The sequence below is a fragment of the Taurulus bubalis genome (assembly GCF_910589615.1).
Source record: "Taurulus bubalis genome assembly, chromosome: 19".
NCBI lineage: Eukaryota > Metazoa > Chordata > Actinopteri > Perciformes > Cottidae > Taurulus > Taurulus bubalis.
Genome location: NC_136607.1, coordinates 16,613,199 through 16,640,570, shown reverse-complemented (window position 1 = coordinate 16,640,570; position 27,372 = coordinate 16,613,199). Strand labels below are relative to the sequence as shown.

Genomic DNA, 27,372 nt, shown 5'->3' with positions numbered 1-27,372 from the left:
TCGATACAGCATCCGGCCTTTATTTACGCCGACAAAGCCCTCATGCTTTTAGCAATACGGTGAGAGCATGGGGCAAATACTGCGAGCAAAAAATGGAACAGCCATAGGCGTTGTATTCCACTGGAATTCCTGCACTTAAAAGACATTTATATAATATACATTAACATTCTCAGAAACAATCAGACATGAATTACCGGCTCAAGTTTAAAATACTAAGACTAAAACTCAGTCATTCTCTGAACATTTCCTTTTACGGATTTATTAGGCATTTTAAACAAACAAGACAATTGACTTTGGTCCAGTTTTCTTCCAGAGAGCAACACATGATCCCGTAAGAAAGTGGAAATACATTCATTGGATTCTGAGCGCTCAGTGTGTTCTCTGACTTTTGGCATGCCAGACACACTATGCCACTAAATTCGTCAAATTAAACAGCATAACTTAGTAGTACGAGCAGAATAGCATCCAACTGGAGAATATTTGGGGACAAATTAATGCATTTGATTTCTAATTAGACTATAATCTTGTAAAATTGTGTCCAATTGTGTATTGGGATCATCTACTTGGTTTCTATTTAGATAATCATTTCATATCATATCAAAGCATAATATATTTTGAGTTAGGTTTTTTATTACATGCAAGTGTATGATGTCTAATTAACTGTGTTTGTTTACTTTTTAATTTGACACAAAGTGCATCTTATAATGTTTATTAGAGTACAGTGGAATAATATGAGACTGAAATCACGGTGTATTTTGAAAGAGTTCAAACCATTTCAACTTTTCTGCATTTGTTTCAAACTGTTGAAAACTCAAAATAGCAGCATTTTTAACTTGATTTATGGATTTGCTTTTTGCAATCTGTCTATAGTATACGGATTACACCCGATTTACTCAACACTGAACTAGAAATGGAGCAGTGTGCTTGTGTTTCAGTGTCATAAGAGGTTTTATAAGAGGTTTTATAAGAGGTATCTGTACGTCAGGCGTCCAGGAGGCGTGGCCATAAGATGGTCAACATCCATCATGACTCGGCTGACAGGTGCAATCATGACAAACTGCTTCTGTGGGTTCAATACGCAAGCCTGTTTATTAAAGAAGACAACAGTTTAATTGATCATAATTGGAAATATAGTTTCATAGTGACATTAATGTGAACAAACCTTGAATCATGAAATACTTGTATTGATGCGTTGCCTAGCGCTTGTCCCGACATGACCATCTCAGAGAGAAAGCAGGTAGGGTTTTGTTCGTTCAGAAATAATTCATGATAAACTGAATAATTGTTAGGAGGCCACACATTGTCCATGTACTGTTCTTTCTTTACGTGAACAAAATCGACAACATTGCTCAGCGAGGCTTTTCTGCATTTACAGTCCGTTTCGGACATAAACAGTAAGCTTGTTCCCTGCAGATTTTGAAATAGCATTATTTGTCATGCCTCCGTCTGTTTCCTTGACCACGAAAGAATAAAATCAGGACGGCGTCTCGCTCCTCCACTGCGACTATGGAAGGGTCAATAACTGTAGAAAAAAAGAGAAACACAGAAAACTGGAGAAGAATGTAAAAAGAAAAAAAAAATAAGTTCTTAAATAGCATCAAATACGCCTCTCTCAGTTCCAATCTGTTTCGGTACGTAACTGTCGGTATCAAATTATTCAAGCAGAGCCGGTATATCCAAATGAGAACATTTTCTCACGGGTTACACACATGTTGACGGTTGAAATAACAAATATCCGTTAAAACCGTAGTTGGCTTTCTTTATTCTATTATTTGAAAAAGCACAGATGGAGTCACAAAGAATTATTTCAATAAAAAATTCAGCATGGAGCATTTTGTTGGGGCTGTGGGGCATGAACAAAACAAGTTTGAGAACCACTGATCTAACTGGTGTCTAACCTACAACTGCCAGTGCACTGTAATATAGCCGTGCATTCGATACAGAGAGAGAAGCACAACACACATTCCAGATTGCAGGAAGCACACGACACACACACACACACACACACACACACATTCGAGGCATTCAACGCCAGCATTGTGACATCTTCTTAATCTTCTTAGCTTGTTACTTAGTATCAACTATCAAGATCTCCAGTACAGCCTGTTGCCCTGGACGTCTTTACCAATCTCTGCACACAAACCACCACACTCCCAAACAATAACATCTGCGGCATCCGACAGCCGGGTGCATTACGTGCAGACTTAGACTTGTAACTTTTGAGTGTTTGCCACTCTCACAAGTCAAATTGTCTGGAAAGCCGTCAGTGTACATGGCCCACATTGTATAAAAGAGCCATTATGTGTTCAAGTCGAAGAGGTATTTATCTTGCTTGGCGGTGATGTCTCGTGTTAAGTCATGTCACCGCTGACCTCATAGGTGCATGAAAGAACAGTTTGTGATTGCTTGTATACCATGAGTGAACAAACTGACCAAACCAGAATGATCATGTGTAATTCAAACTTGTAATGCCTGTATTAGCTGAGGGATCTATAATAAGAAATGAAAATGAAAATTCTCACAAATTTGGCACCTTAAAGGCCTTATAAGATCTAAGACCTCAAAGAACTGTCAGGTTTGTACTAAGAATTCATCCCTCGCATATCTAGCTACTTTTGTTGACATCATTTTACTGTTGAAATGTTGATAGAGAAATATGCCAAAAATAATACGTATGGTTTAAGTATGATGGCAGAAATTTGCTTTTCACTCAACAAGGTCGTTGTAATATATATATATATATATATATATATATATTAATATTAATATATTTAATAATGAATATACGTATTGTTTATTTTCATGCATTGTAGTCAGCAGCGTGTCCCGTGTGTTGCATCATTTCAAGGTCAACAAGCAAGAGAGTGAAGGTGTCATGGTGGCCGTGTGAGTGGCAGAGGGAGTGGCAGCAGTGCAGGAGAGCCTACCTTTCCTTGTAGTAGGAAGAGAGCAAAGTGCGGATCTCAACAGATAAATCCGGAACCACCAGACCCTCTCTGGGAGAGGAGGGCGTCACTGAAAAGACAAGGAGTCACTTACATTTTCCATTTTAAAAGCTATAAAACTATCATTCAAATGTTTTAAACTCCTCCTTTTTTACTGGAAACATTATTTTATGGTTGATAAAGGGATTTTTTAAATTATTTTTCTTGCAGCCTGTCTTAATGATTGGAATTATATTTAAAACCAACAAATTCAACATTACACCTATGTTGGTTGCTATTATGAAACATAGCTGTAATTCTCTTCCGATCTGCATGACGGATGTTTTTGTCAGTAGATGGTGCCAACATTGTCCAATTCATGCTGAGAGTGTCTGGCTCATTGTCCCCAGTGTTAGTTGGGCAGCATCATTAATCATTTCGATCTTTCTATTTGCTCAAGCCCGTTTGTCTGCTTTTAGCTTGGCGTTACTCCAGCTTTCTGCAGAAACACATAGTGTAGCACATAGTGTGAAAATAAGACATTGCATTCCGTGTGCCTCTTTATTGTTGACACGGAGAGACAGATTTGGCTGTGTAAGTAGGCCATGATCTGATCTATTCATGGTTATGTACAGCGTGAACGTTTTAGCTTATTAGCTACAAGTCACACACTTCCCCAACCGTTCGAGGCAGCCATTAGTTTCCTTTCTCTTCACAACCGTCTTTGCCAGTTATATTTAAGTCATTGTTTTGGTTTTAAAGCCTCGCTAACTCTCACTGCTTTTATCGGCTTAGTTTTTTGGCAAGAGCCACCAACTCCACTAGCTCACAGCGTACTACCTGCCCAGCAACAAACAGCAGGCGGACAAAGTTAGTGAGTACCCGGTGAACCGATCGGAGCATTTAGCAGCTGAAGAGATAGATACTTCCCACAAGGGGTAATGGGAATATTGGACTCACAATGCAAGATTCAATCTTCTCACAGATTTTAATAAATACAATTTGAAGGACTGGAATTGGAGTGTTTGTGTCACACCCACACATACCTATTTCATGGTATAGCGATCCCTGCTTCACTGGAATGACTTTCTTGGAGCTCTGCGTTTCAATCTTCATTAGTTGGTCACAACACGGCTTCCACTGGCCTGCAACAAATAGTATATGCAGGGGTTTTTAAAGCATGATAACAGAAAAGCTTTTGTCAGATACACTTCTGTGAAATCATAGGCCTCCAGCCTAACAATATGGGATAGCATCTAAAGAAGGCGTCAGATACAATGCCATACCTGTCATACCACATACCAGGCAGCTAAGGTTAATTACGTCTGAGCACATGCGATGTGTACTCCGTATTCAGATATAAAGATCTGGAGGAACTAATCCTCAAAATGTAATTTGGGATATACAGATAATTTCTTTCCAGAGTGAAATGATAAATGCGAGGCACAAGTCACACTAATTATTCACACAATATAGCTTTGACAGACACATTCTCCAGCCTGTTCTCTCGGTACAACAAGGGACAATAAAAAGGATGTTGATAAAATTGCTCCCTGCAAACTTATTAAAGAGGATTTGTTCCATGATTTTGAATACGCTGAAACACACAGAGGCACAAAGCAGTCGGTACAGGTGCATACCCTCGGTTCAGGCTTTCTGAGACGTGAAGTAAATGTTCAAAGTATTCCACAACGTAACGATTCACAGACAAAGAAAGAATGAGTTTAACGAGAGAGAGAGAAAAAGAAAAATGCAATTTTTCAAGCCCCAAGCTACAAGTTTTGACCGGCGAAATGCAGAGGCATTACTCAAGACTTTAGGCAAGGAATTTAAACACAAGAGGGAAACCGTATTCGGGATCTTGTGGTTCAGGACGACCACTCTCCCCATGAGCTACATGGGAACTTCACATTAATAAGTAATTTCGTGGAAATGTTGACGTTACGCCGTTAACAGGTTACGCTTGTGCGACGGCCAGGACTGAGGCAGTTTTGAGTAGTTACTGGCCCCGTTGGGAGCACCTGGCCTTTTCTTGTATTTGACTCTCCTCATAGCTTCTAATACTAAAAATAGGCATTCACTGATATCATCAATTTATTTTCTGATTTACATCTTTATTCCAATGGATATGCGACTTGTACCTGATATGTGAGTATCTGTGTGAGCGCATTATAAAACCAGAACAGTGCACTCAGTGGAGTGCAGCTCTCTGCCAGGTGTGCCTGGAATAACACGACTGTCAAGTTTAATTAGACAAATACCAGCCTTAATTGTCAGTCTAGACCGCAAGCGTATCAGAGTGTTGTATGCTTTCACTTTATTTTGTGTAAATGTGAGGTTGAAGCCCGGTTAAAAGGCACTTTTCTAAGTAAATGAATCAACACTTTGCGACCCTATGGTGACCCTACTGGACAACTTCATTGCTAACCTCTCCCCTCTGCTCTGATCGACAACACCTGTCTGCCCTGACTGCAGCCGCCGTCTCTCTGGCTCAACCGCACACTACCCTGTTTTTTAATTTTATTAAATAGATTTTACAAAAATAAATCACGGGTCTTTGAGCATGAAGTAAATAAATGACGGCACATGAGTCGAGTAGTACGCGAAATTAGCCGTGGATGTACAGAGAGACATAACATACACACACACACACACACACACACACACACACACACACACACACACACACACACACACACACACACACTCTTTCTCCCCAGACGTACACCTGGCGGAGAAAACAATGACTGTGATGATGGGGTAGTTATAATACATTCAATTATAACTGGGAAAACAAGCTTGATTCTTTGTAATTAAAGAGTCTATAATACTTTTATCAACAATCACATGATTTTTTAAATGTAAAAGATGTCAGTTTTTTACGGCACGCAACTTTGGATCTGTTTTGCTTGTTGGATTCATTCTCACAGTTCAGCGCAGTTGTCGGCAACCGCAGGCATCTGTTTTTCCGAAGAAGGACAAAAGAAAAACCTACGGCAACCCGCCCAGACAAACAAAGCGAGTGAACTGGAGAATAAAGTTGAGCATTCATCAGCGAAAGCGACAGATACTGTATGTCCCTCTGTATAGTGCAAAACACAAACAGGGCTGAGGGAGTGTTCATTGTTTGACATTCAACCAGTGCCCAGAAATACTATTGAAAGACATAGTGCTCCCGTGCCACAGGTGGATGGGAAGCCAGCCAGGGACGATCAGTTACAGAGAAGAATTTGCCAATATGCAAAGCTGCTCTTCATGACACCGACATGCTTCAACAAATTTTAACTTGTTTGTAATTGTTGACTTCTGAGGTAGTAATTAACCACAAGTTTGAAGCTCTGCTAAATTTGGTGAAAGTTGAATAAAGTACGTGGCAAAAGTAACATTCGCATTACCTGAACTCACGGCCACTTCGTCTAATGGTGGTGCTTGGAGGCAACTCACTGCTTGAATGTACATGAAAATATATATATATATACAACTCATCCACTGTGTGACTCAAAATTAGAAGACTTCGGAGTATCTCAATACCAAAATTAGGTGTTCTGGCTGGAACATTATCATTATGTCCAGGTGTCACCATAATCAAAATCACCAGATTGCGAAATATAGAGACGCCACTAAGTTTATACCACACTAGTATGCCACCGAACTATAGAACTAGACAGACTGACTGACAGACCTATGTATAAAAAGTACATACATACAATACCGTAGTCATATTCATAAGATGAGGAAGTGCTGACAAGTAAACAAGATCTCACCCAGACATCAGGCAAATATTTTCTTTGTGACACACGTTTCATCAAATGACATGCTTTGTTAGCTGATGTCATAAACGTGTCAGAAAAGAATGCTGTCTCGCAGGTATCAAGAGGAGTATTTTAAGTCCTTCAAATAGACACACGCAGCCTGATGAAGATCCCCTGTAACCATTCCTGTGTCAAGACACCTGGCGGAGTTTGAATGTGGAGTGGTTATGTAATTTGTTCTGAAAAGGCAATTCTGAAAGCTCTCTGTCAGTGTCACAATGTGAAAATTAGTGTTTAACTGTGAACAAGTCATCACAGAGAGCTTTAAGGTTTCCTGGAGGCCGACGAAACATTTGTCCTCCGATGCGTCTGAGAGCAATAGTTCGACGGGAATGCACGTATTCGGTTGCTTGCTGAGGAATAGATGAGAAGATAGATACCACTCTCATGTATATTGATGAATATGAAGCTGCAGTCTGCAGCCAATTAGCTTATCTTAGCATAAGGACTGGAAACAGGGGGGAAAGCAGCCCGGCTCTGTCCGAAGTGACAGAAAAATATCATATAGCATTCGTTTTAACCATATAAAAAAGCGTCAAATTGGGAGATCCGGTTTCCAGTCACCATTCAATGCTCCCGACCAAGAAATAGTCTGACATGGAATCAAACCCACTTATTAACCCTTTGGTTTGAAGATCAAACTGTGTTCAAACTGAGGGGAATAATCATACAGTTGTAATATGCGTAATACAAACCAGAAAGGTTATGTCTCAGACAGCATTAGGAGGAAGCAGAGATGGAAGCTAAGCTAGGATATAAGGCTATTCTGCCACCCAATATGCCCCTGTAAAAAGTGAGGTCACATCTTTACAGAGACCTGGCTGTATTTTGGCATCCCGGCTCAAACTGCACTTGGCGGTCAGAACGCAGCACCGAGCAGGACAAGGGGAGCCGGACTCTGTTTCCATCGATGAAGCTCGGTGCTCAAACATAGTCAAAGATGATGGCACATTCTTTAAGTTAAGATGCACAACGAACAAAAGAAATTAGCTGGAGAATCAGGTAAGGAATCAAGAATAGAACAAGTGAGCTGTCTCCCACAGCACCTGCCAAAATCGAAATATGTCCTGCCAACTTATGGAACAATGTGGAATAGGTGTGAGTCTCACGGTGTTCTCGGCAGTAAAGACCAATGTCAGGGCGTTGCAAAGCACTTTTTAATTGTTGGTAAGACCGAAGCAAACACTTCTGCCTTGGCCAGTTGCCTAAATTCACTCCTTTTGCAGGGAGCTATGGGCTTAGCTACAGTTCAGTGTTGTTATTCAAGGCCTCACTCATGTTGTAGACGTGTTGGCTGATGGCCTCGGTCCATCGCTGCGTGTCTTCAAGTGCGTGCATGGTCAGCGTATAGGTTACATCCTCTCCTTGACGCTGTGTGCTGATATATATACTCTGGCAATGGACTGGATCTCTCTGTGACATGCAGACGGTATCCTGACAAAAAGAAACACACACTTGCTATATTTAGAATGAAATAATAACTCCTCATAACTTTCACATCAAATTATTCTGATGATCTAACTGCGATACTTATAACATTGACGAAGTAATTAAACGGCTTTAACTGCCGTTTGCTTCCAAGTTCCAAGTAAAATATCTCAACCATCTGTACAGGGACACAAGCCAGAAAGGAGACAAACGACAATGTGTCGTTCTTCACACGCCTTTCCAATGTTGTGTCATGTAATGGAATAGAGTAGAATTACAAAGTAGCATAACATGAAAACACTAAAGTAAAGTTGAAGTACCTTCTGCATGTAGAAACAGTAGTAAAATACTCCAGTAAATGTACTTGGTTGGTTTCCTCTCTTTTTTTCATTAATTCAATGCACTCCAAGTCTCGGCATGTTATTGTAATCAATACAATAATAATAATAATAATAATGTAAATGAATCCATCTGTATATTCATAAGACTTTGCTTATTCAGAACCAACCTTTTTGATGGGGATTACTAGTAATGTCTTGTCCTCAGACTCCTGGTCTTCTTGATTCTGATAGCAGAGAAGACTTTGGCCCCTGAGGACACCATAGACATTTTCACTGGAATTAAGGTCGTCTCCAAGCTAAAAGAGAGATGGGAATAGTTTGATACAGTGATTACTAATGTGGATATAATATCAAATGAATCCCAAGGCAGGACAATATATTAAAATAAAGTCACCTTAACCTCGAGCTGGCCACTTATGATTGGATGCATCATGCACAGAGGCTGAGCTACTAGGCGGCAGCACATATTGCCATAAAGAGGCAACCAGAATGGATTATCCTCTGGAAACACAAAAGGATTAGAGACTCATTTTCAGGGGGAGAGGAGGAGACAATAAGAGGAGAGGGAAAAAAAAAGAAAAAAGATTGGATTTGTAACTCACCTGTTGCTGCAAGAGACAAATCATGCGTCTTGAAACCTTCCTGGACGTGTTCGATTCTCAGTGTTGTGTGAGCCAGCAGGTTATACTTCGGGCCCCTTCAGACAGAAAGCATTGGGCAAAAAATCAAAGTGACACTCAGGTCCCAAATATATTCCCTATTAGTGTGCGTTACAGGGGGAATTGTCATCCTCACAGTGCTGACAGGTGAGGGGATAAAGGCGGCGACACACTTCCAGATCCCGCATCCCTTCCACTGGATCCACAAACAGCTGCGGACTCGAACGCAGCACGGATCTTTTTCCCAGAGGAGCGTCCCAATGAGCCCCCCAGGCAGCTCGCTCTCCTGGGTCCTAGAGTACCCGGAGAGAACTCCTCCATCGCACAGCTGCTGTACAGCTCGACGCGCAGCTGAAACCCTGGCCCGACGTCGTTGCTGCTCCGACACATTCAGGGACAAATGGAGTGTTTTTTTATGTGGGATTAGGGGGGCGGGGGGAAAGGAACCTCTTAAAAACTGTCATCACTTACAAAATGGTGGTGCCTTCAAAACAGATGTCAGTTAAAGTCCTGTCCACCATCACTAGATCAGTGTCATGGATCTCTGTGCCACACTGAAGCAGGCAGAAAACTGCACAGCGCTGCAGCTCTGCAAGAAAAAAAGCTTAGAATAAAAGCTGCAACTGATTCTAAAGGTCTTGATACATATTTATTTCCTCTAATGATATACATTCATGCAGGTCTTGTTGGTGCACTTTTACCAAAATGATAAAAAAAAGGACATTATGATCATCACAGCTTTATTCGTTCAGATTTGTGCAAACGGTTCCCTTGAAGACAACATCTGGACTTACCACCTTTATTTTTGAAGTACTCTGAGTCTTTCCACATCAGTGGGATTCGCAGGTCTAAGGAGTGAAATTTATGAAGTTAGGTAAGTTTTTTTTTTTTTTTTACAAATTTGTGACAAGATATTTTGTTCAATCCCACCTGAAAGGGATACTTTCCCCAAACATGGCCCAACATCCTCAGATGGCCTGTGGTAAAATAGATAGATGGTACACATACCTTGCATGCCTGCTGTGCAGTGTGGTATGCAAAGGAGCAAGTATGCAAGCCAGTAAAAATACAGAACAAAGGACAGGCAACAAATATGTTATGCAACCTCAACAAAACAGAACACTTACATCATACTGCATTTAAAATATTAACTGTCAACCATGTCCAATTTAACATGCTTGTAAATTCAGTATGAATATGTGCAATGTTACATTCACATTTACTTTATAAACACATTCATTAATCAGGTAAATCCACACATCGAAACCAAGACTTGTTGTGGCATTCAGGGACTCCAAGTATTGAAAAAATTAGCTTGTCTGACCTCTAGTGACAGATAGGAGGCAATGTCCACACGAACGCTTCTGCATAACAGTCTTGTATCCCTCTGCACTGATGGTAGATATATTATCTGTCTATGTATCCACACATACAACAATAAATCCTCACACTCCATCTGACCTGCGTCCCACTCTCTGGAGGACTTGAGCTTTCCTCATCTTCTGGAGTTGGCTGAGCAGGGCCAGGATGCGGGCATTGCAGGTGAGCAGGCTCTTGGAGGCCTCCAGGGCCTGCTCTCTCCTGGAGCAAGCAGCCAGGAGCTTGCTGGCCCCCTCCCGCATTCGCACCTCTCTCTCAATCTGCTTCAGCACCTCTCCGTCCTGTCCGAGATACAGTGAGTTTCATCAAAACTACCAACATTCTTATTCTTCCCTGCAGGACATATACAACATATATAACGCACACTTATATAGTTTCCTAATTTATGTTGTTTAAATGTTGTTTATATGCTATATGTTGTTTATATGTTGTCTATTTTTTACTTTTTTAACTGTTTTTGCACTATGTTTATATGTTTTTGCACTATGTTTGTATGTTGTTTATATGCTATATGTTGTCTATTTTTTACTTTTTTAACTGTTTTTGCACTATTCACTGTATGTCAGACAGTAGAGAAACATCATTTCAGGTCTTCTGTATGTTTGCACAAATGGAAGAAGTGACAATAAAACTGACTTTGACTTTTGACTTTTGACTAAAAACAACTTAGAATGTTTGGAGGCCGATACGGAGAATTATCTGACGTCCATGAACACAAGAGTGTGACTGAAATCTCTCAACAACTATTTGATGGATTGCCACGCAGCGTTATACAGACTTCATGGTCCCCAGAGGATGAAGTTTAATTAATTTAGTGTAACCCTGAGCCAGCAGGTCTTCATTTACCACTAAAATAGCTCAACATCCCAATGGATTTGTGCTAAATTGTTATGGTTCCCAGACTACGTATCCTAAAGATTGACTCCTTGCACTTTACCATGTTGTTTTTAGAGAATGCATTGACAGCTGTTTGATGGACTGGCCAATGAAATGTGGTACAAACATACATTTTTGCCCACGGATGAATTGTAATCCTATATGCCATCATCAGGTTAAAAATATACCTTGCCCAATACTAGAGTTTTACGACCGAACATCTGCAAAACTAATTACGTTCCCATCAGCCTCTGCTGCACTTTGTGAGCATGTTAGCATGCAGACGTAACCATTTAGCCCAAAGCACCACGGGGCCCAAACACAGCCTCGCCGTGGCGCCACTGGCTGGGTATAGACTGATTATTTCATGAGTCATAATTGGAGTTATGAGTGTGATTAGTAATTTGAATTCCAAGCTGTTACACAACCAATAACACACATGACTACCACAGTAATAAGTGGCTGTAGTCACTGTTGTCGGCCTTGTAACCTTCAAAACAGTTAATCTTACTGGCAACATGCAGGCTTCAAACACACTGAACCTGGCCCGTTACATAAGAGCCCCGAGCCCATGGGGCGCCGGTGTTAAACTCGTGCATCACATTAATCCCTGGATGTCGTCCAGCTGTCAGAGCCTCAAGACTTAACTACTTTCAGGTAAACAATGATGAGGCGCATGTCTCTTGTTGAGGGTGCGGTTTTATGTGCATATTATGTGTTGTCATGATGATTAAGAGCCTGTAGAAATAGCCATGTAGATGTGATTTTGCTAGATTTGTTATGATCCGTGCACTTACATACAATGTGATCCTCTGAATGAACGAATCAGTGAGTTGATGCACTTCAGGTGATTCTTTCATGGCAACACTCAATTTTCCCATCATGGACACGGCCTACATTGTGCTAACGGTTGGCTAACCGGGCACAAAATTTGGATGTTGTCCAAACTTTCACACGTCATATTTGTGAGGTGAAGTGCAGCTTCAGGGATCAGAATTGTTGCATAATCCGAGCATGTTTTCTGAGCCTAAGCCATGGTAATAACTTGTGATTTTCCTCTGATTCCAAATAATTACAAAAAAAACTAGTTAATTTGTGGCATATTACAATACCTTTCAGAAAGTATGAAGAGCATAATGGAGGCTGTTGATTCATTGTCATCAACAATATTTTTCACAGAAAACATCTGTTGACGAACCACAAAGCATTCAAGATTTTTGATCTGCAGGTACCACCATTTAAAATGGCAATTACCTGTCAAATATAGATTTTTTTTTTTTATTAAGTGGATTTGGTACATACTGTAAATAAAAAAATAAAAAACTTCTCTCGCTTACCTGGGTGTTATCGCTCATGTTCCTTCTCTGCAGGGCCTCAGAGGTCTGCTGCGGTCTCTGTGCGGGCAGCAGGCAGTTAAGTGAGTGGAGCAACTAATCTCACAGCTGACTGAGTGTGTGTTGCAGTGGACCGGCGGACAGAGCCGTCAGTGACTCAACAGAGAGTTTAAAACAGTCTTAAGCCTCATTACAACAGGTTGCAATATGAGGGATTAGAGGCTCAAACCTGCTATTCAGTCAGCTGTGTCACATGCAACAATGAATTCCTTTATACGGTGATTCACAAGGATACAATATAATCTACTAAATATGTACAGCATCTCAAAACGCATTCATTTTAATGTACACCTTGGACAGATTCCCAGTCAATCACAGGGCTGACTGTGATTGACTGGCTGACGTGCCATGCACGCTCACGTTCACACCTACAGGCATGATAGAGTCACCGGTTAACCTCAGCTGCATGTTTCTGGAGCTCCTGCAGAAAACCCACGCAGACCCTAGAATTTACAAACATCTTTATATATATATGTCCAGTCATGGATAAACTTAGGTCCGAACACAAAGGTCAGCCACATCACAGGTAGAGATGCTGAGCACAGTCATGTCGGGTCCATGCATCACTAAGAGTTGGCCCTACTGGACAAAGAGAAAAGAAATAGATCAACAGTAATTAAGTAGAATTTAAACACGCAGGACGTAGGTCAACCAGATACACGTATTCAATCAGTGTGTGTCACTTTTAGATGTTTGCAAACCAGGATTTTTCCTTTTATCCTTTGCTGATTTTTTCTTTCTCACTCTATTCTCTCTATTGTGTCGTCATCATTGATATTTGGGCAACTTGGTTGATGGATTTAATGATTTTTGCTTCTTGTGGTATTTGTTGCTACATCCACGCCTCTGGCTCTGTATCCAGTGCTCTTGATACAGCCGTCATAGAACTGGAGTTACATCCGGGTAACTACGGCCTTACCTCTCGCTCCGCCCATGCCGGAAGTAGAAATGAAAATATAACGTGCTGCTTGAAGGGGGAAGGACTGAGTACGAGAACTCTGGCTGGCTTGTGAGCTACTTTACTTATGTAAATAAATATCCACAAAGAGAAACAACTCTTGGAGACATTTCTAGTGCGTCAGATATTTGATGGATGAAGGGAATAATCGTCGCTAAATCGCTAATTTGAGAATTCTTCAAAGTTCATTCAGAAACGTTAATGACAGCTACAGCTGCAGTGAATGTACACACATACAGCGACACACAGTGTGTTTACGAATGTGCTTTTATTTCAGACTATTATGTCACGACAACTTCAAGCACGCAGAACTGTCAGTGTCTCTAAAAATGTTTGGTAAGTAATACTATTTGACTCAAGAGGCGATACGTAAATGTACAGTATACATGCACAGGTTTTACTTTTGCTTTTAATGCTGCAAATATCTGCTCAGATTGTAACTGTCTGCTAGTGGAACAGTCCTTTTAATATAGTTTTGAAATGATAAAACATGTATCCTTCAATGCAGCATCGCCACAAAACAAGAGAACATGACAAACATTAGCAGTAATATACCAAGTAAGTAGTACCTGTTATACATTACCAAGGTATACTGAAAACTGGTATAATTTATCTTGTTTTCATTGCCAAAATGTCAATTATTTGGCAAATTTAACATAATTTTTAATATGAAATTGAAGGGCAATGGTTTTCTTGTGATGCTTTGCAACATAATAATATACTGTATATCACACATTGTTCAACATTTAGATTAAAAAAAAACAAATAAAGAGTATTTTCTCACTTGAGCGATTGCTCTACGTTTAGATAAGATATGTCTTGAAACTACATAATTATTATTAATTAATTTAGTTTTGTAATTTGGGTGAATCCATAATTGTACTTACTCATTGGCGGTTCTAAACATTTTGCACAAATATTTAGATTTAAACATTGTTTTTTACACAAATAATTAATTCTAAAGTATTGATAATTATAATAAAATACATTTCTTACTCACTTGTGTCTATGTAATTGTTCAATATTTGTATTTGATGAAATGGTTGGAGAGGTACCGGTAGCTCAAACGGCAGGTAATATAAAATGACTATCTCAGGATATGATTTGTAGTCATAAAACTGTTTGATCTGATCCGTTTGCTCCAACAGGCTTGAATTCTCAAAACTGGCAGCGGACTACAAAGCAGTGAATCTTGGGCAGGGATTTCCAGACTTCTCCCCTCCAAAATTTGTCCAAGATGCTTTTTGTGAAGCTGTGAGTGGAGGATACCAAATGCACCAGTATACCCGAGCTTTTGTAAGTAGAAATACACACCTGGTTACAGTCAGAAAACTATTCTTAAGTTTCAGAACAAACCCCGAATCACACTATGTTTACATATCCTTTCTTCCCTCAGGGCCATCCTCCTCTTGTGAACATTCTGGCTAAATTCTTCGGGAGGATCGTGGGACATGAGATCGATCCTTTTGAAGGCGTGCTGGTCACCGTTGGAGCTTATCAGGCTCTTTTCTGTACATTTCAAGCTCTGATTGATGAAGGGGACGAGGTATGACAATCATCCGAAGTCAAAGTCAAGTCAAAATGTTGCACAGTGCAGCAATGATTTATCAAAAAACAGCAAACGCTTTAAACATGTACACACACGTAGGTTGGAATATAGTGTGTTATAGTGTATTTAACTTCAGCACAGTAATATGTCAAACATTAAAACAATGTTTAAATACTACATATTGTGGTTTCAGTTACCCGATTTTGTGCCAATATCGTTTGAAAAAGAACTAGCATTTTTCTTTCAGGTCATAATCGTTGAACCGTTCTTTGACTGCTACCAGCCAATGGTGAAGATGGCCGGAGGAACGCCAGTTTATGTACCTCTGAGGCCGGTCTGTGGTGAACACTTTTTACAAAATAAATTACAGAGCATCTTTCAAAAATTAAGCATAAAAGTCTACAGTATACAAGATAAAGTATACATCAGCCGTTATTTTATTTTGTTAAATTCAAGAAAGTTGAAGGAGGTGCCGTCCTGTCCAGTGGAGACTGGGTTCTTTCTGCTGAGGAGCTGGCCAGTAAAATCACTCCACGCACAAAAGCCATCGTTATCAACACTCCCAACAACCCACTGGGCAAGGTGAGACCTTTACCAGAGTGGTGTCTCTTTGTAAAGCCGGCACAATAAAATGTGTTCTTGTACGTAAACGCCTGACACACATGTACGTCCGTGACAGGTTTACAAGACAGAGGAGCTCCAAATGGTCGCTGATCTGTGTATCAAACATGATGTGCTGTGCATCAGTGACGAGGTGTACGAGTGGCTGACTTATGATGGAAACAAGCATGTAAAGATAGGTGAGATCCAGCCCGCGGTCAGCAGAATGCACACAAAGTGTGAAGCTGCATATTATTCATGATGTTACCGTGTTCACAGCCAGCCTTCCTGGCATGTGGGAACGAACCATCACCATTGGCAGTGCAGGAAAGACCTTCAGTGCTACCGGCTGGAAGGTAATGCGCAAACTGTCGGAGTATTGTAGGTTTTCTTTTGTACTACACTTTGTTGTGATCGCCGTTCTTTCTCATCAGGTCGGCTGGGTCATCGGCTCCGAGCAGAACATTCAACACCTGAAAATCATCCATCAGAACTGTGTTTACCACTGTCCTACAGCCGCTCAGGTAAATACATCAAACCTGAGCGTCTTAGATTAAGTTAATTTGTAGCAGTGCTGCACAATTGTGGCCATAGTCCAGCAACTTTTATTGTATGATTTTAGCCTCAATAGCAAAGCTGCCCAATGATCTTAAAACATTTAAATTTCCTAACTGACACTTTAAGGAGGAAATAAGGTTTTAAAAGATGAATCAGAATAATTAATATGATGTCAACAGTTCAATTTAAAGGATTCGGATAGTTCAGGATAGTTTTTCTTTCACTTCATCAAATCTACGTTACAATTGTCATCTCAACATAAACATATCTTATTTCCCATTTTGCTCTTTTCCTTCAACAGGAGGCAGTAGCTCGTGGATTTGAGAGAGAATACGAGCTGTTTGGGAGTCCAGAGAGCTACTTCCAGCAGCTGCCTGCCATGCTGCACCAGAAGAGAGAGAAGCTGGCCTCCTGTCTGGGGAGTGTGGGGCTGCAGCCCATCATGCCGGAGGGAGGCTACTTTATGATCGCAGACATCTCGTCTGTCAGTGAGTGAAGAACAAACACCTGAAGCCGTCTTAGCTTTAAATAAAACAAGCGTAAACATTTTCCAGTTCATTCTTTTATTGGTGTTGTTTGTTTTTAACAGAGGTGGACTTGAATGACCAGAGCACTGCGGATGAACCCAATGACTTCAGATTTGTCAAGTGGCTCACTAAGGAGAAGGTAAATATTAATCATTCAATTAATACTTAATTGGATTTAATTTAGAACGGAGTAATACATTCCTATTGAAGCAGTAGCGCAAGTGTTGCAGTTGTTTACAGAAATGCAAAGTCATTTACAAGATGATTTGTGCAACTTTTTGCGACATTTATTTTTCTACAGGGTTTAGCAACAATCCCCGTGTCGGCATTCTACAGCCCCGAGCACAGCAAGGAGTTTGACAAATACATTCGGTTCTGTTTCATCAAGGTAACTTCACCGTGATTAACTGAAATGAATTAGATCTCGGCCTTCTGCTGCCTCGCTCTTTGACTCACACTGTCTCTCTTTGTCTGACAGGAGGACTCCACCCTGAAGGCAGCAGAGGACATCTTAAGAAAGTGGAGTCAGACGCAGTAAAATCGTCCGCCACGTGAAGCATTACCCGTCCATCCAGACGCCACCTGGCTTTTTAAACCGTCTCAGGAGGCCTCCTCTGTTGAAATGAGCCATAATCAGTGTTTATGTGTCGTAATGGCACCGTTGGGTACATAAAGACAGTGTTCTTCAAATATTAATACACTTTGTTTAACTACTCAGGTTTCAACGAAAAAAATCCTTTTGAATCTTTCAGTGCAATAATTTCAAGTAGCAAATTGTAATAAAACTTTGAATGAATCTGCACGGTTTTAGTGTTTCTCTTCTCTGTTGTAGCTTCAGAGGATCATTTCTTGTAAAGTGTATATTACAACATGTAGTTGTCCAGCTGATTCTGAGACTTTGAATGCTTTGCTGCAACTGAAATGGATTTCATCACACTATACCGAGCGAGCTGTAAGTAGGCGTTATTGGCAATATGTTTGACTCCAGATATGTCTACTTTGATTCAAATACAATCTTTTCTTGATCATTATTTAAGATGTGAGTTGGCAGCCAACCTGAGCTCTGAGTATGTGACTCGTTGGTGTTAATAATGGAGTTATCTACTGAGATATTTAAATCATCAGGAGAATGGTTAGAACTGACAGACAGGATGAAAACACTTAATATGACGGGGAATCCGTGACAACTGTCATAAAAAGGTGCAAAAGGTTCAACGGTCGGGAGAAGGAGGGTTTGAGGCAACTTATTGTTGCAGGAAGTTTCACTGAAGTTTGTCAGAGTTCAATTAGAAACCATCAACAGGTGAGTTTACAGCAGCAGCACTGAAGAGCATTTATAGAATTGCGGCTTTTGGCAAACTTTAAATGTGCTTTGATTTCTTTTCAGATAATCATGTCAGGACGACTTCATGCACGCAGTACAGAGCGTGTGGACACAAATGTGTGGTAAGCGATAAAGACACAGGTGGACTTTTGACACCTGAACTGTGTGAGAGTTTTATAGACACCAGCAAAGTCCAATCAGCCCGTCAGCAGCCTGCTCCCTGTAGAATAAACTGTTGCAATCATCCAGAAAGAAAACAGAGTTTCTCTCCCACAGGAACACAATCAGTGTTGGTCTGTTCGTTCAAAATGTAGGATAGTGGTACCCCAAGTTGAGATTAGATTGGATTGTGCAATTGATAGTTCCACATGTCATGATCAGCCCACATTTACAGTATATATTCACTCTTTGTTCATCATTATTAGTCATTATTTAGATTGAATGAAACGACAGGAGACGTTACTGACATGGTTCTTATTAAACAGTTGTTTGTGTTTTTACTTTTCTTACACTGTTCATCTTTACAGATATGTGTGATGATGTCATTTTAGTGCTTGACAAGCAGTTTTATACCAACAGGCTTGAATTCGCACAACTGGCAGCGGACTACAAAGCAGTGAATCTTGGGCAGGGATTTCCTGACTTCTCCCCTCCCAAATTTGCCCAGGAGGCTTTTTGTAAAGCTGTGAGTGGAGGACACCAAATGCACCAGTATACCCGACCTTTTGTAAGTGGGAATAAACACTTGGTTACACGTTTATCTTTCTGTGCACGTCAGAGAAACCTGCTTTTCAACCTGCTCGGTAATTCCTGTATCCAGTGTTTCTTTTTAAGTTTGATTTCTTCCCTCAGGGCCATCCTCCTCTTGTAAACATTCTGGCTAAATTCTTCGGGAGGATCGTGGGACACGAGCTCGATCCTTTTGAAGGCGTGCTGGTCACCGTTGGAGCTTATCAGGCTCTTTTCTGTGCATTTCAAGGTCTGATTGATGAAGGGGACGAGGTATGACAATCAAGTCAAAGTAATGTAGTTTTACTTTTACCAAACTTAATCAAATCATGTGCATATCAAGACTTTATAACAGAAGAGTTATTGTTGAAACCCTCATGTTTATTGGCAGAAGAGGGATAAAAGACTATTTATATTTATAACATATACAGTATATACATATATTTAAACTATAACTATTTAGCATGATTTATATGATCATAACTAGATTATCTTGTCTTTCAGGTCATAATCGTTGAACCGTTCTTTGACTGCTACCAGCCAATGGTGAAGATGGCCGGAGGAACGCCAGTTTATGTACCTCTGAGGCCGGTGAGTTATAAAGCATCTTTTGGCAGCCTTTGTCATTTGTTTAACAATATACATTAACCTGTACGTGTCATTTTGTCTTAATAAATTCAAGAAAGTTGAAGGAGGTGCCGTCCTGTCCAGTGGAGACTGGGTTCTTTCTGCTGAGGAGCTGGCCAGTAAAATCACTCCACGCACAAAAGCCATCGTTATCAACACTCCCAACAACCCACTGGGCAAGGTGAGACCTTTACCAGAGTAGTGTCTCTTTGCAAAGCCGGCACACTAAAATGTGTTCTTGTACGTAAACGCCTGACACACATGTACGTCCGTGACAGGTTTACAAGACAGAGGAGCTCCAAATGGTCGCTGATCTGTGTATCAAACATGATGTGCTGTGCATCAGTGACGAGGTGTACGAGTGGCTGACTTATGATGGAAACAAGCATGTAAAGATAGGTGAGATCCAGCCCGCGGTCAGCAGAATGCACACAAAGTGTGAAGCTGCATATTATTCATGATGTTACCGTGTTCACAGCCAGCCTTCCTGGCATGTGGGAACGAACCATCACCATTGGCAGTGCAGGAAAGACCTTCAGTGCTACCGGCTGGAAGGTAATGCAGTAAGTCACATGATTTGGTTCACCACAACTTGTTATGATGCTGTTTGTTATTGTCATTTTCAGGTTGGCTGGGCTATTAGCTCTGAGAAAATCATCAAACGTCTGAAAGCAATGCACCAGATGTCTGTTTTTGATTGTGCAACCGCTGCTCAGGTAAACACAATTCCTTGATAGATAATTATAAATAATATGACTTTCTCAGCTCTAAAGATTCTTCAGCATTCAGTCTTGATTCTTGAAACCAAATGAGGTCCCTGCTGTTTTGTATCATAAATGCAATAAGCATATGTTTAAAGTCTGTTCAGCTCTTCTAAAAAATGTAAATGTGTCCTTAAATTCTATACATTTTTAAACCTTGCCTCAGCCACATTGATTGGCCCACCGTTACCAGCACACATCGTACAGGTAAACAGAGTTCATCATCAAATAATGTTTATTTTAACTTCTACTCATGATCCATAATTTGCCAAGATACTAAGTATCATGCTGAACTGTATTAAAATATACATTTTGCACAAATCGCCAATAGCATTTCCATTTAATTTTCTTCCACTGCTAATTACCCATTAAATGACCTCAAATCATGTTTGGCAATTCTGTGCTTAAGCTCATGTCTATAGAATAAGCTCATATCATTCAATATGATATTGATTTATCTGTCTATTTCAATCTTGGAATATTTTATACAGCATGCATGGAAGCATGACATTGTTTTTGTTTCATGTTGAAGGAAGCGATACAGAATACTGTGTATTAATTGTCTAGAAATAAGCAGAGGTTGCTTAATTCATTCATCTTCAATGTGCACATATCATAATTGTCATATCTGTTTCTCCATATAATAATTTCCTCCACAGGAGGCAGTAGCTCGTGGATTTGAGAGAGAATACGAGCTGTTTGGGAGTCCAGAGAGCTACTTCCAGCAGCTGCCTGCCATGCTGCACCAGAAGAGAGAGAAGCTGGCCTCCTGTCTGGGGAGTGTGGGGCTGCAGCCCATCATGCCGGAGGGAGGCTACTTTATGATCGCAGACATCTCGTCTGTCAGTGAGTGTCATCAGTATGGATCTGTGTTCATGGGTGATCAATGTAGGACAGATCAAATGTTGTCACATCAATGTTTATTTGTGTATGTTGATTATCTATGACTACTATAACTTTAACTTTATTTTTTGACAGCGGTGGACTTCAGTGACTCCATGAGCGCTGAGGATGAACCCCATGACTTCAGATTTGTTAAATGGCTAATTAAAGAACAGGTAAACCATTCAACTGCCATACAAAATGTATTTAATTTGATTTAAAATGAGTATCTAAAGCAATAACATTTACGTTGTGTATAATGATATATTTAGATGTATTGCTCAACTTCGTTATCTGTTATTTCTGCAGGGTTTAGCAACAATCCCTGTCTCTGCATTCTACAGCCCAGAGCACAGAAAGGACTTTGACAAATATATCCGATTCTGTTTCATCAAGGTCAACAAAATCTTAATTTGATTGAAGTCTTCTCAAGTATTCAAGTACGTCCTTCAGTCACTCAAACTCACTGTTTTTTTTCTAAAAGGAGGACTCCACTCTGAATGCAGCTGAGGACATCTTGAGAACATTTAGTCAAAGACAGTAAAGCACACAGTTATGTATCACTCGTCCACTCATTGGCTTGTATCCAAAAGGTTTAATAAAGCTTTCAATAAATCCACATCTTCAGTATTATTACTCTTCTCTGTCCCTGAGCCTTATCGGCACAGTGCCTTTGCCACATAAAGGAATCAGAAGCGAGCAGACTTCTGGTGTACATATGAGGAGCAGAAAACTACACAAAAAGTACATTTTATTAAACAACATAAAGAACAAGAAATGTCTAATTTCTTCGGGTAAAAAAATGTATCAGCAATAAACACAATACATAAATCCCACTAGCCTATAACAGACAGATCAAAAATCAAGCCAAGTTGTAATGTTGATGTTTTAGCAATCATTTTAGTTTGAAAAGATACCCACACCAGGCCAAATATAGATGTGAAAATATTTGACTGAAAAATATTTGACTGAAAATCATTACTCAAGGTTCACTTGTTATTAATATTAATATTACTATTATTATCACCTTCTCATGGAAATTTAAATTTCCTTTAGTTGACTCTTTTAATATGGGATCCTAACAGAAGTAAAGAAGGAGAAAAGTAGTAAACTAACTAAAGGCCAATACCTTGTGACGTGCCAGTTGCTATGTACGAAATCCCAGCAGTTCAATAATTAAAACCATCGACATTGATCAGCCAGCGAAAACAGAGTACCGTCAGACTTTTATTTTGAAACGCGAATTGTGACCCGGAAGTAAATAAATCTCACGTGTTGGTCCGTGTAAACATGTCTACCGATGTTGCAGCGAAAAGACCCAAAACGATGCCTTCTCAGGTACTGTAAAGCGGTTGTCGTACATCAACGTGACATTGAACTGTTCTTTGTATCACCTGTAATGTGTTTGTTGACGTCAACAGGCCGCGGAGAGGGTGGACTGGAAGAAAAGGAAAACAGGAAGTGAGTAAACGGCTAACGTTAGCTACATTTAGAATACAGCTAAATCCGTTTGGTTAGCCTCAGCACCCACTTTTATTCAGTTTAAAAAAGCTAATGTGTTATAACGTGTATTTGTTCAAGAGTATATCGGTCACGTTACAGTTTGGTAATGTATCAACATTTCATATGATGTTTTAGCACGTATTTAGCCACAGCTTTAATGGGTGTTTGTATGTATGACAATTTATACTTCTTTGGGTAGTTTCAGGTCGTATTTATCACATTTATCAAGTGTCAAAGTTGGGCTTAATGTGCTAGTCCAGGAGTGTTTATTAGTCAACTTTATTAGTGTAGATTTTCCTTAAAGAGATGTACAATCTGATCTCACATGATCCTCTATTCTGAGACCACTCATCCCCAACCTGGGTGCCATGACCCCATCGTGGGATCCCTAGAAACCAAGATGATTAAATGAATATCTGTTACACAAAATCACTTATTTATTTTGTACTTATTCTTACAAATGAAGTGTGTGTTTTAGTTTCCTGTGTCTACACTTCCAAGTTCCTCTAGGGCTGCAACTCATGATTATTTACAATTTATCTGCCAATTATTTTCTTGATTCGTCGATTAATGGTTCTGTCTGTAAAATGTCAGAGACTGTTATTTTCCTAAAGCCCAAAGTCACGTCTTCCCATTGCTTGTTTTTGGCCAACAGTTTAAAATCAAAAGAGATTAATTTTGCTATCGCATAAGATGAAGTAAAGCAGCAAATCATCACAACCGAGAAGCTGGAACTTCTCAATAGTAGTTCATGTATACTAGAAAACAACTAAAATAGTCATAATAGTTGAGTCGAGTCATTTTCTATTGCTCAACTAATAAACTAATAGGTGAAACCTTTTCAGCTCTAAATCCTTCAGATGAAAGGAAATCAGATCTGAGGAGTAAAAATAATGCTTTAGTTGAACGGCTAATAAACACAGATCTGTAGTCATGCATAGGGTTTGCCTCACTTTAAAGGCTACCAAGCCAAAAAAGAAAAAATCAGAACTACTGCCATAGACCATCAACGTGGATACTTCCATTCTGTCTCCCTACCTCTAATTTGCTTCCCAATGTCATTGATTCTTCCTTAATTACAGTAAAAGAGGCAAAGAAGCAAACAAAAGAGGCCAAGCTGATCAAACAGTTGGATAAGCAGAAACGCCAAGAGTCCGAAGAGAAAGAAAAACATGATCCAAGCCCAAACCACAAAGGTAACCGTATCATCATTTCATGGATTGTCACAATATCTGTGACTCGAGTGCAGCAGTGTGTGATCTGTTCATGTTTCTCTCAGGTCGGGCTTACACTGTGACTGTGGCTCTGCCGGGTTCTGTCCTGGATAACGCTCAGTCCACTGAGCTTCGTACATACCTGGCCGGACAGATCGCCCGAGCCTGTGTCGTGTTCTGTGTCGACGAGATCGTTGTGTTTGATGAATATGGGGAAGACGTCACGTAAGTTAACGATTTTAAGATACAATTTATGTGGAAAACGCACCCTAAACTGCTGGAAAGCTAATGGAAAAGATGTGTTCTTGGTCCCACAGGAGCGTTGAAGGAGAGTTTAAAGGTGTTGGGAAGAAAGGACACGCTTGTATTCAGCTTGCCAGAATACTTCAGTACCTGGAATGTCCCCAGTAAGTGAGATTGTATTGTAATCATGTCGCCACTGTTGGCCCATTTTATGAGATTGTGATGGCAGTGTTTCTTCTCCACCAGGTATCTGCGCAAGTGGTTTTTCCCAAAACATCAAGACTTACAGTATGCAGGTAAAACTCCAAACTTCCTTTTTCATGCATGTGTGTGTGTGTGTGTGTGTGTGTGTGTGTGTGTATGTATGTATATATATATATATATATATATATATATATATAATTTTCAGCCATCTTGGCATTGCTGTTGAACCAAGGGTTGTATTTAACAGAAAGTTATGTCAACTGGACCAAAACAACTTAATGTTCATCATCTCCCGGCAGCTGCAATGTATTCAAACACACCAGTAACAAATGCAACGGTTTCCACATCCACAAGTCATAAAAGACCAGACTAACGGACATAACTTTCAGCTTTAAACCTTATGAGCGAGTTTTGTTTGCTTTTTTTTGTCTGTCAAAGCACTTTGTAAACTCTGTTTTTAAAAGAACTATGTGTAGATCAGATAAAGTTATCACAGGGCTTATTAACTGAATACTTTTCTGGGTAGACCGCTTGTAATACTTATTATTTATCTTTTTTTTTCTTCTTCTTTCTACCAGGTTTGCTCAACCCTTTAGACAGTCCTCACCACATGAGGATAGATGATGAATCCGATTACCGGGAAGGAATCGTCCTCGACAGGCCGAACAAACCAGGAAAAGGCTCATTGGTCAACTGTGGAATGAGAAAGGTGAACTGATTTTAATTCTAATAATTGATTATAAATGACCATTACAATTTATCAGAATCCAGTGGGATGCCTTCAAATGTGTGGTTTTTGTCCAACAAACAGTCCAAATAGCAAACCTATTCAGTTTACTATCATACAAGACAAAGAAAACCAGAGGCTGGAATGAATGATTTTCCCACATAATTAAAATGGTTGCCTACTATTGTTCTACCTAGTCTTAACTTGATCTATCTGCTCCCAAAGGATGTTCGGATTGACAAACAGCTGCAGTCTGGACTTCGAGTCACAGTGAAGCTTAATAATGCACAAAAGAAAGGTAACGTACCTTTTTTTTTAAAAATTATTTTATTTTTAATGTCTACATAAGAAAAGTCCTCTTTGTGCTCAAGACTCTGCACATCCGTTCAGTGTCCGTCTCTCTGTCCCTCATCCTCAGAAAGCAAACTATGTAAAGGCGCCGTGGTGCCGCCTCACCTGCCCCGGACCGAAGGAGGCATTTACTGGGGTTACAGCGTCCGTCTGGCATCCTGTCTCAGTAGGTTTCCTATACTCGTGATGCACTCAATACACATGCTCCAGATTAATTTTCAACATCTTGCATTTTTCTTCCACACCACCCACTAAATTGCGTAAGAATCCAATACGAGGCTCGGCCCTGCTGCGACGGCTTCGTCCTTATTGCTGTCGGTTTGTTGATGCAGGTGCAGTTTTCACTGAGAGTCCATATGCAGAAGGATACGATCTGACTGTTGGCACATCAGAGAAAGGCAGCAGCATGGACCAAACAACGCTGTCACCATTCAAGTATGTTCAGAGCCGATCAGATTGGGATAGGTCGTCTCTGGGACGTTTGTTATCAGCCACCAAAGCTAATCTTGGTCTGCTATCAGATGTTTTTTTTAATCATATTTTGTAAATTACATTTGTGGTACCGAGAGGCTGACTGACTTTAGCGATCCCCCTTACTTTTCCTCTAGCGCCCTCATGAGGTAGACAACTGTTAGAACATTTGCCATAAAATTGGTAGAAATGTTCACCTTAGGATGAATTGGCATTTTATCATTTTAACTCTACTTTTCCCACTTTTCAGGCATCTTTTGGTCGTCTTTGGAGGTCTTCAGGGATTGGAGGCCAGTGTAGATACTGACCAGAACCTGGAAGTGACTGACCCCAGTGTTTTATTTGACCTCTACCTCAACACGTGCCCTAACCAGGGCAGCAGGACCATCCGTACAGAGGTGAGGGCTTATTTCGCTAAACTTTGTGTGACAAGTTAAATCTACTAAATGCCTTACATTCTGCAAGCAGTTTAGATTTAGCTTGCTTATTTCGTTCACCTGTGTTTTAATTCAGTTTCCTCCCCCCCCATTTTTCAACAGGAGGCCATCTTGGTTTCCATGGCAGGGCTTCGACAGAAGATCACAGCTGCTTTTACAGATGTTTCTAATGGTTCATTAAATAATTAGTGATCAAAGAAAGTAAACATAGACGTGCCGGTAGACGTTTTATCATCTCGTTGTCACCATGAAGTTGATTTTCCAATTAGACCTTTTGTAGCATTGCTTCCTGTTATAACAGCTTTTATTACAAACATCCCAATCCCTGCATTGTGGCTCTTTGTGTTGTTATATAGTCTTTGTTCTCTGAGTCTGTGTTTGTAAATGGATTAACATATTGTACATATTTAAATACAAATACTCTCCACAGGCTTCCAATGACTCGTATTGTATTTTTCAAAGCATGTTTTCCAATAAACGGTACAGAACGTCAGGTGAAAAACAGCGTTGAGATCGGAACATGGAGAAAACAAATGGTACTGAATATTTTCATTAATAAACCACAATTTGTCTCAATTTGTTTCTGAGCGAGTAGGTCAAACACATGCCTGCGTGAAGAGAAAGTGGCCCGTCTGCTTCAAGTTGCCAAGCATGCTGCATGCCAGCATTTTAGTCTCCTGAGGCAGATTTAATTTGAATGGCAGGTTTACATGGTCTGCAGTGTTCTGGGTTGTTAGTGGGATGGGTTTTAGTATATGGTCTCTGGCATTCATTCATACTTTCATTAAGTTAATATTAGATTTTAGTTTAAACTGTTTTAGAGAGGTAAAGACATTTTGATGCCTGTAGGTATTAGTTGGTTAGTTTTGTTAATGTTCGTTAATACCTCACTG

General features: G+C 40.1%; 4 protein-coding genes across 4 annotated transcripts; 3 read left to right on the top strand and 1 right to left on the bottom strand.

The window, feature by feature from the left end:
- Positions 1–1,086: 1,086 nt before the first annotated feature.
- LOC306751889 (rhotekin-like) lies at positions 1,087–10,822 on the bottom strand. Its single transcript, XM_079235543.1, has 12 exons — positions 10,626–10,822; positions 10,095–10,141; positions 9,959–10,012; positions 9,636–9,753; positions 9,301–9,540; positions 9,108–9,202; positions 8,900–9,006; positions 8,673–8,801; positions 8,011–8,170; positions 3,971–4,069; positions 2,928–3,015; positions 1,087–1,522 (listed from the first exon to the last, which is right to left on the bottom strand). Exons 1-12 carry the CDS (start codon positions 10,784–10,786, stop codon positions 1,516–1,518), a joined length of 1,305 nt encoding a protein of 434 aa, XP_079091669.1. The 5' UTR covers positions 10,787–10,822; the 3' UTR covers positions 1,087–1,515.
- Positions 10,823–14,037: 3,215 nt separating this feature from the next.
- Positions 14,038–17,775, top strand: LOC306751724 (kynurenine--oxoglutarate transaminase 1-like). Its single transcript, XM_079235347.1, has 12 exons — positions 14,038–14,108; positions 14,921–15,068; positions 15,169–15,318; positions 15,569–15,659; positions 15,782–15,903; positions 16,001–16,121; positions 16,201–16,277; positions 16,356–16,445; positions 16,781–16,967; positions 17,069–17,145; positions 17,308–17,394; positions 17,485–17,775. Exons 1-12 carry the CDS (start codon positions 14,056–14,058, stop codon positions 17,542–17,544), a joined length of 1,263 nt encoding a protein of 420 aa, XP_079091473.1. The 5' UTR covers positions 14,038–14,055; the 3' UTR covers positions 17,545–17,775.
- Positions 17,776–18,399: 624 nt separating this feature from the next.
- LOC306751727 (kynurenine--oxoglutarate transaminase 1-like) lies at positions 18,400–21,873 on the top strand (the record flags this gene model as incomplete). The annotated part of the gene is made up of 12 exons (XM_079235350.1): positions 18,400–18,452; positions 18,910–19,057; positions 19,183–19,332; positions 19,564–19,650; positions 19,742–19,867; positions 19,965–20,085; positions 20,165–20,241; positions 20,313–20,402; positions 21,107–21,293; positions 21,426–21,505; positions 21,639–21,725; positions 21,814–21,873. The coding sequence occupies 12 exons, from the start codon at positions 18,400–18,402 to the stop codon at positions 21,871–21,873; spliced, it is 1,266 nt and encodes a 421-aa protein (XP_079091476.1).
- Positions 21,874–22,612: 739 nt separating this feature from the next.
- Positions 22,613–26,901, top strand: spout1 (SPOUT domain containing methyltransferase 1). The gene is made up of 12 exons (XM_079235349.1): positions 22,613–22,667; positions 22,751–22,790; positions 23,915–24,028; positions 24,112–24,271; positions 24,364–24,453; positions 24,536–24,585; positions 25,072–25,202; positions 25,446–25,518; positions 25,639–25,737; positions 25,904–26,006; positions 26,293–26,440; positions 26,582–26,901. The coding sequence occupies exons 1-12, from the start codon at positions 22,620–22,622 to the stop codon at positions 26,666–26,668; spliced, it is 1,143 nt and encodes a 380-aa protein (XP_079091475.1). The 5' UTR covers positions 22,613–22,619; the 3' UTR covers positions 26,669–26,901.
- The last annotated feature ends 471 nt before the right edge of the window (positions 26,902–27,372 follow it).

Bases quoted from the DNA above. Each gene is read 5' to 3' on its own strand.
- spout1 (XM_079235349.1), top strand. From the start codon at position 22,620: ATGTCTACCGATGTTGCAGCGAAAAGACCCAAAACGATGCCTTCTCAG. The intron at 24,272-24,363 runs GTAAGTTAACGA...TTGGTCCCACAG, and splicing joins GAATATGGGGAAGACGTCAC to GAGCGTTGAAGGAGAGTTTA. The intron at 24,454-24,535 runs GTAAGTGAGATT...CTTCTCCACCAG, and splicing joins CAGTACCTGGAATGTCCCCA to GTATCTGCGCAAGTGGTTTT.
- LOC306751889 (XM_079235543.1), bottom strand. From the start codon at position 10,786: ATGCGGGAGGGGGCCAGCAAGCTCCTGGCTGCTTGCTCCAGGAGAGAG. The intron at 9,007-9,107 runs GTGAGTTACAAA...TTGTGTTTCCAG, and splicing joins TTTGTCTCTTGCAGCAACAG to AGGATAATCCATTCTGGTTG. The intron at 8,802-8,899 runs GTGACTTTATTT...TCTCTCTTTTAG, and splicing joins GTGGCCAGCTCGAGGTTAAG to CTTGGAGACGACCTTAATTC.
- LOC306751724 (XM_079235347.1), top strand. From the start codon at position 14,056: ATGTCACGACAACTTCAAGCACGCAGAACTGTCAGTGTCTCTAAAAAT. The intron at 16,278-16,355 runs GTAATGCGCAAA...CTTTCTCATCAG, and splicing joins TCAGTGCTACCGGCTGGAAG to GTCGGCTGGGTCATCGGCTC. The intron at 16,446-16,780 runs GTAAATACATCA...TTCCTTCAACAG, and splicing joins ACTGTCCTACAGCCGCTCAG to GAGGCAGTAGCTCGTGGATT.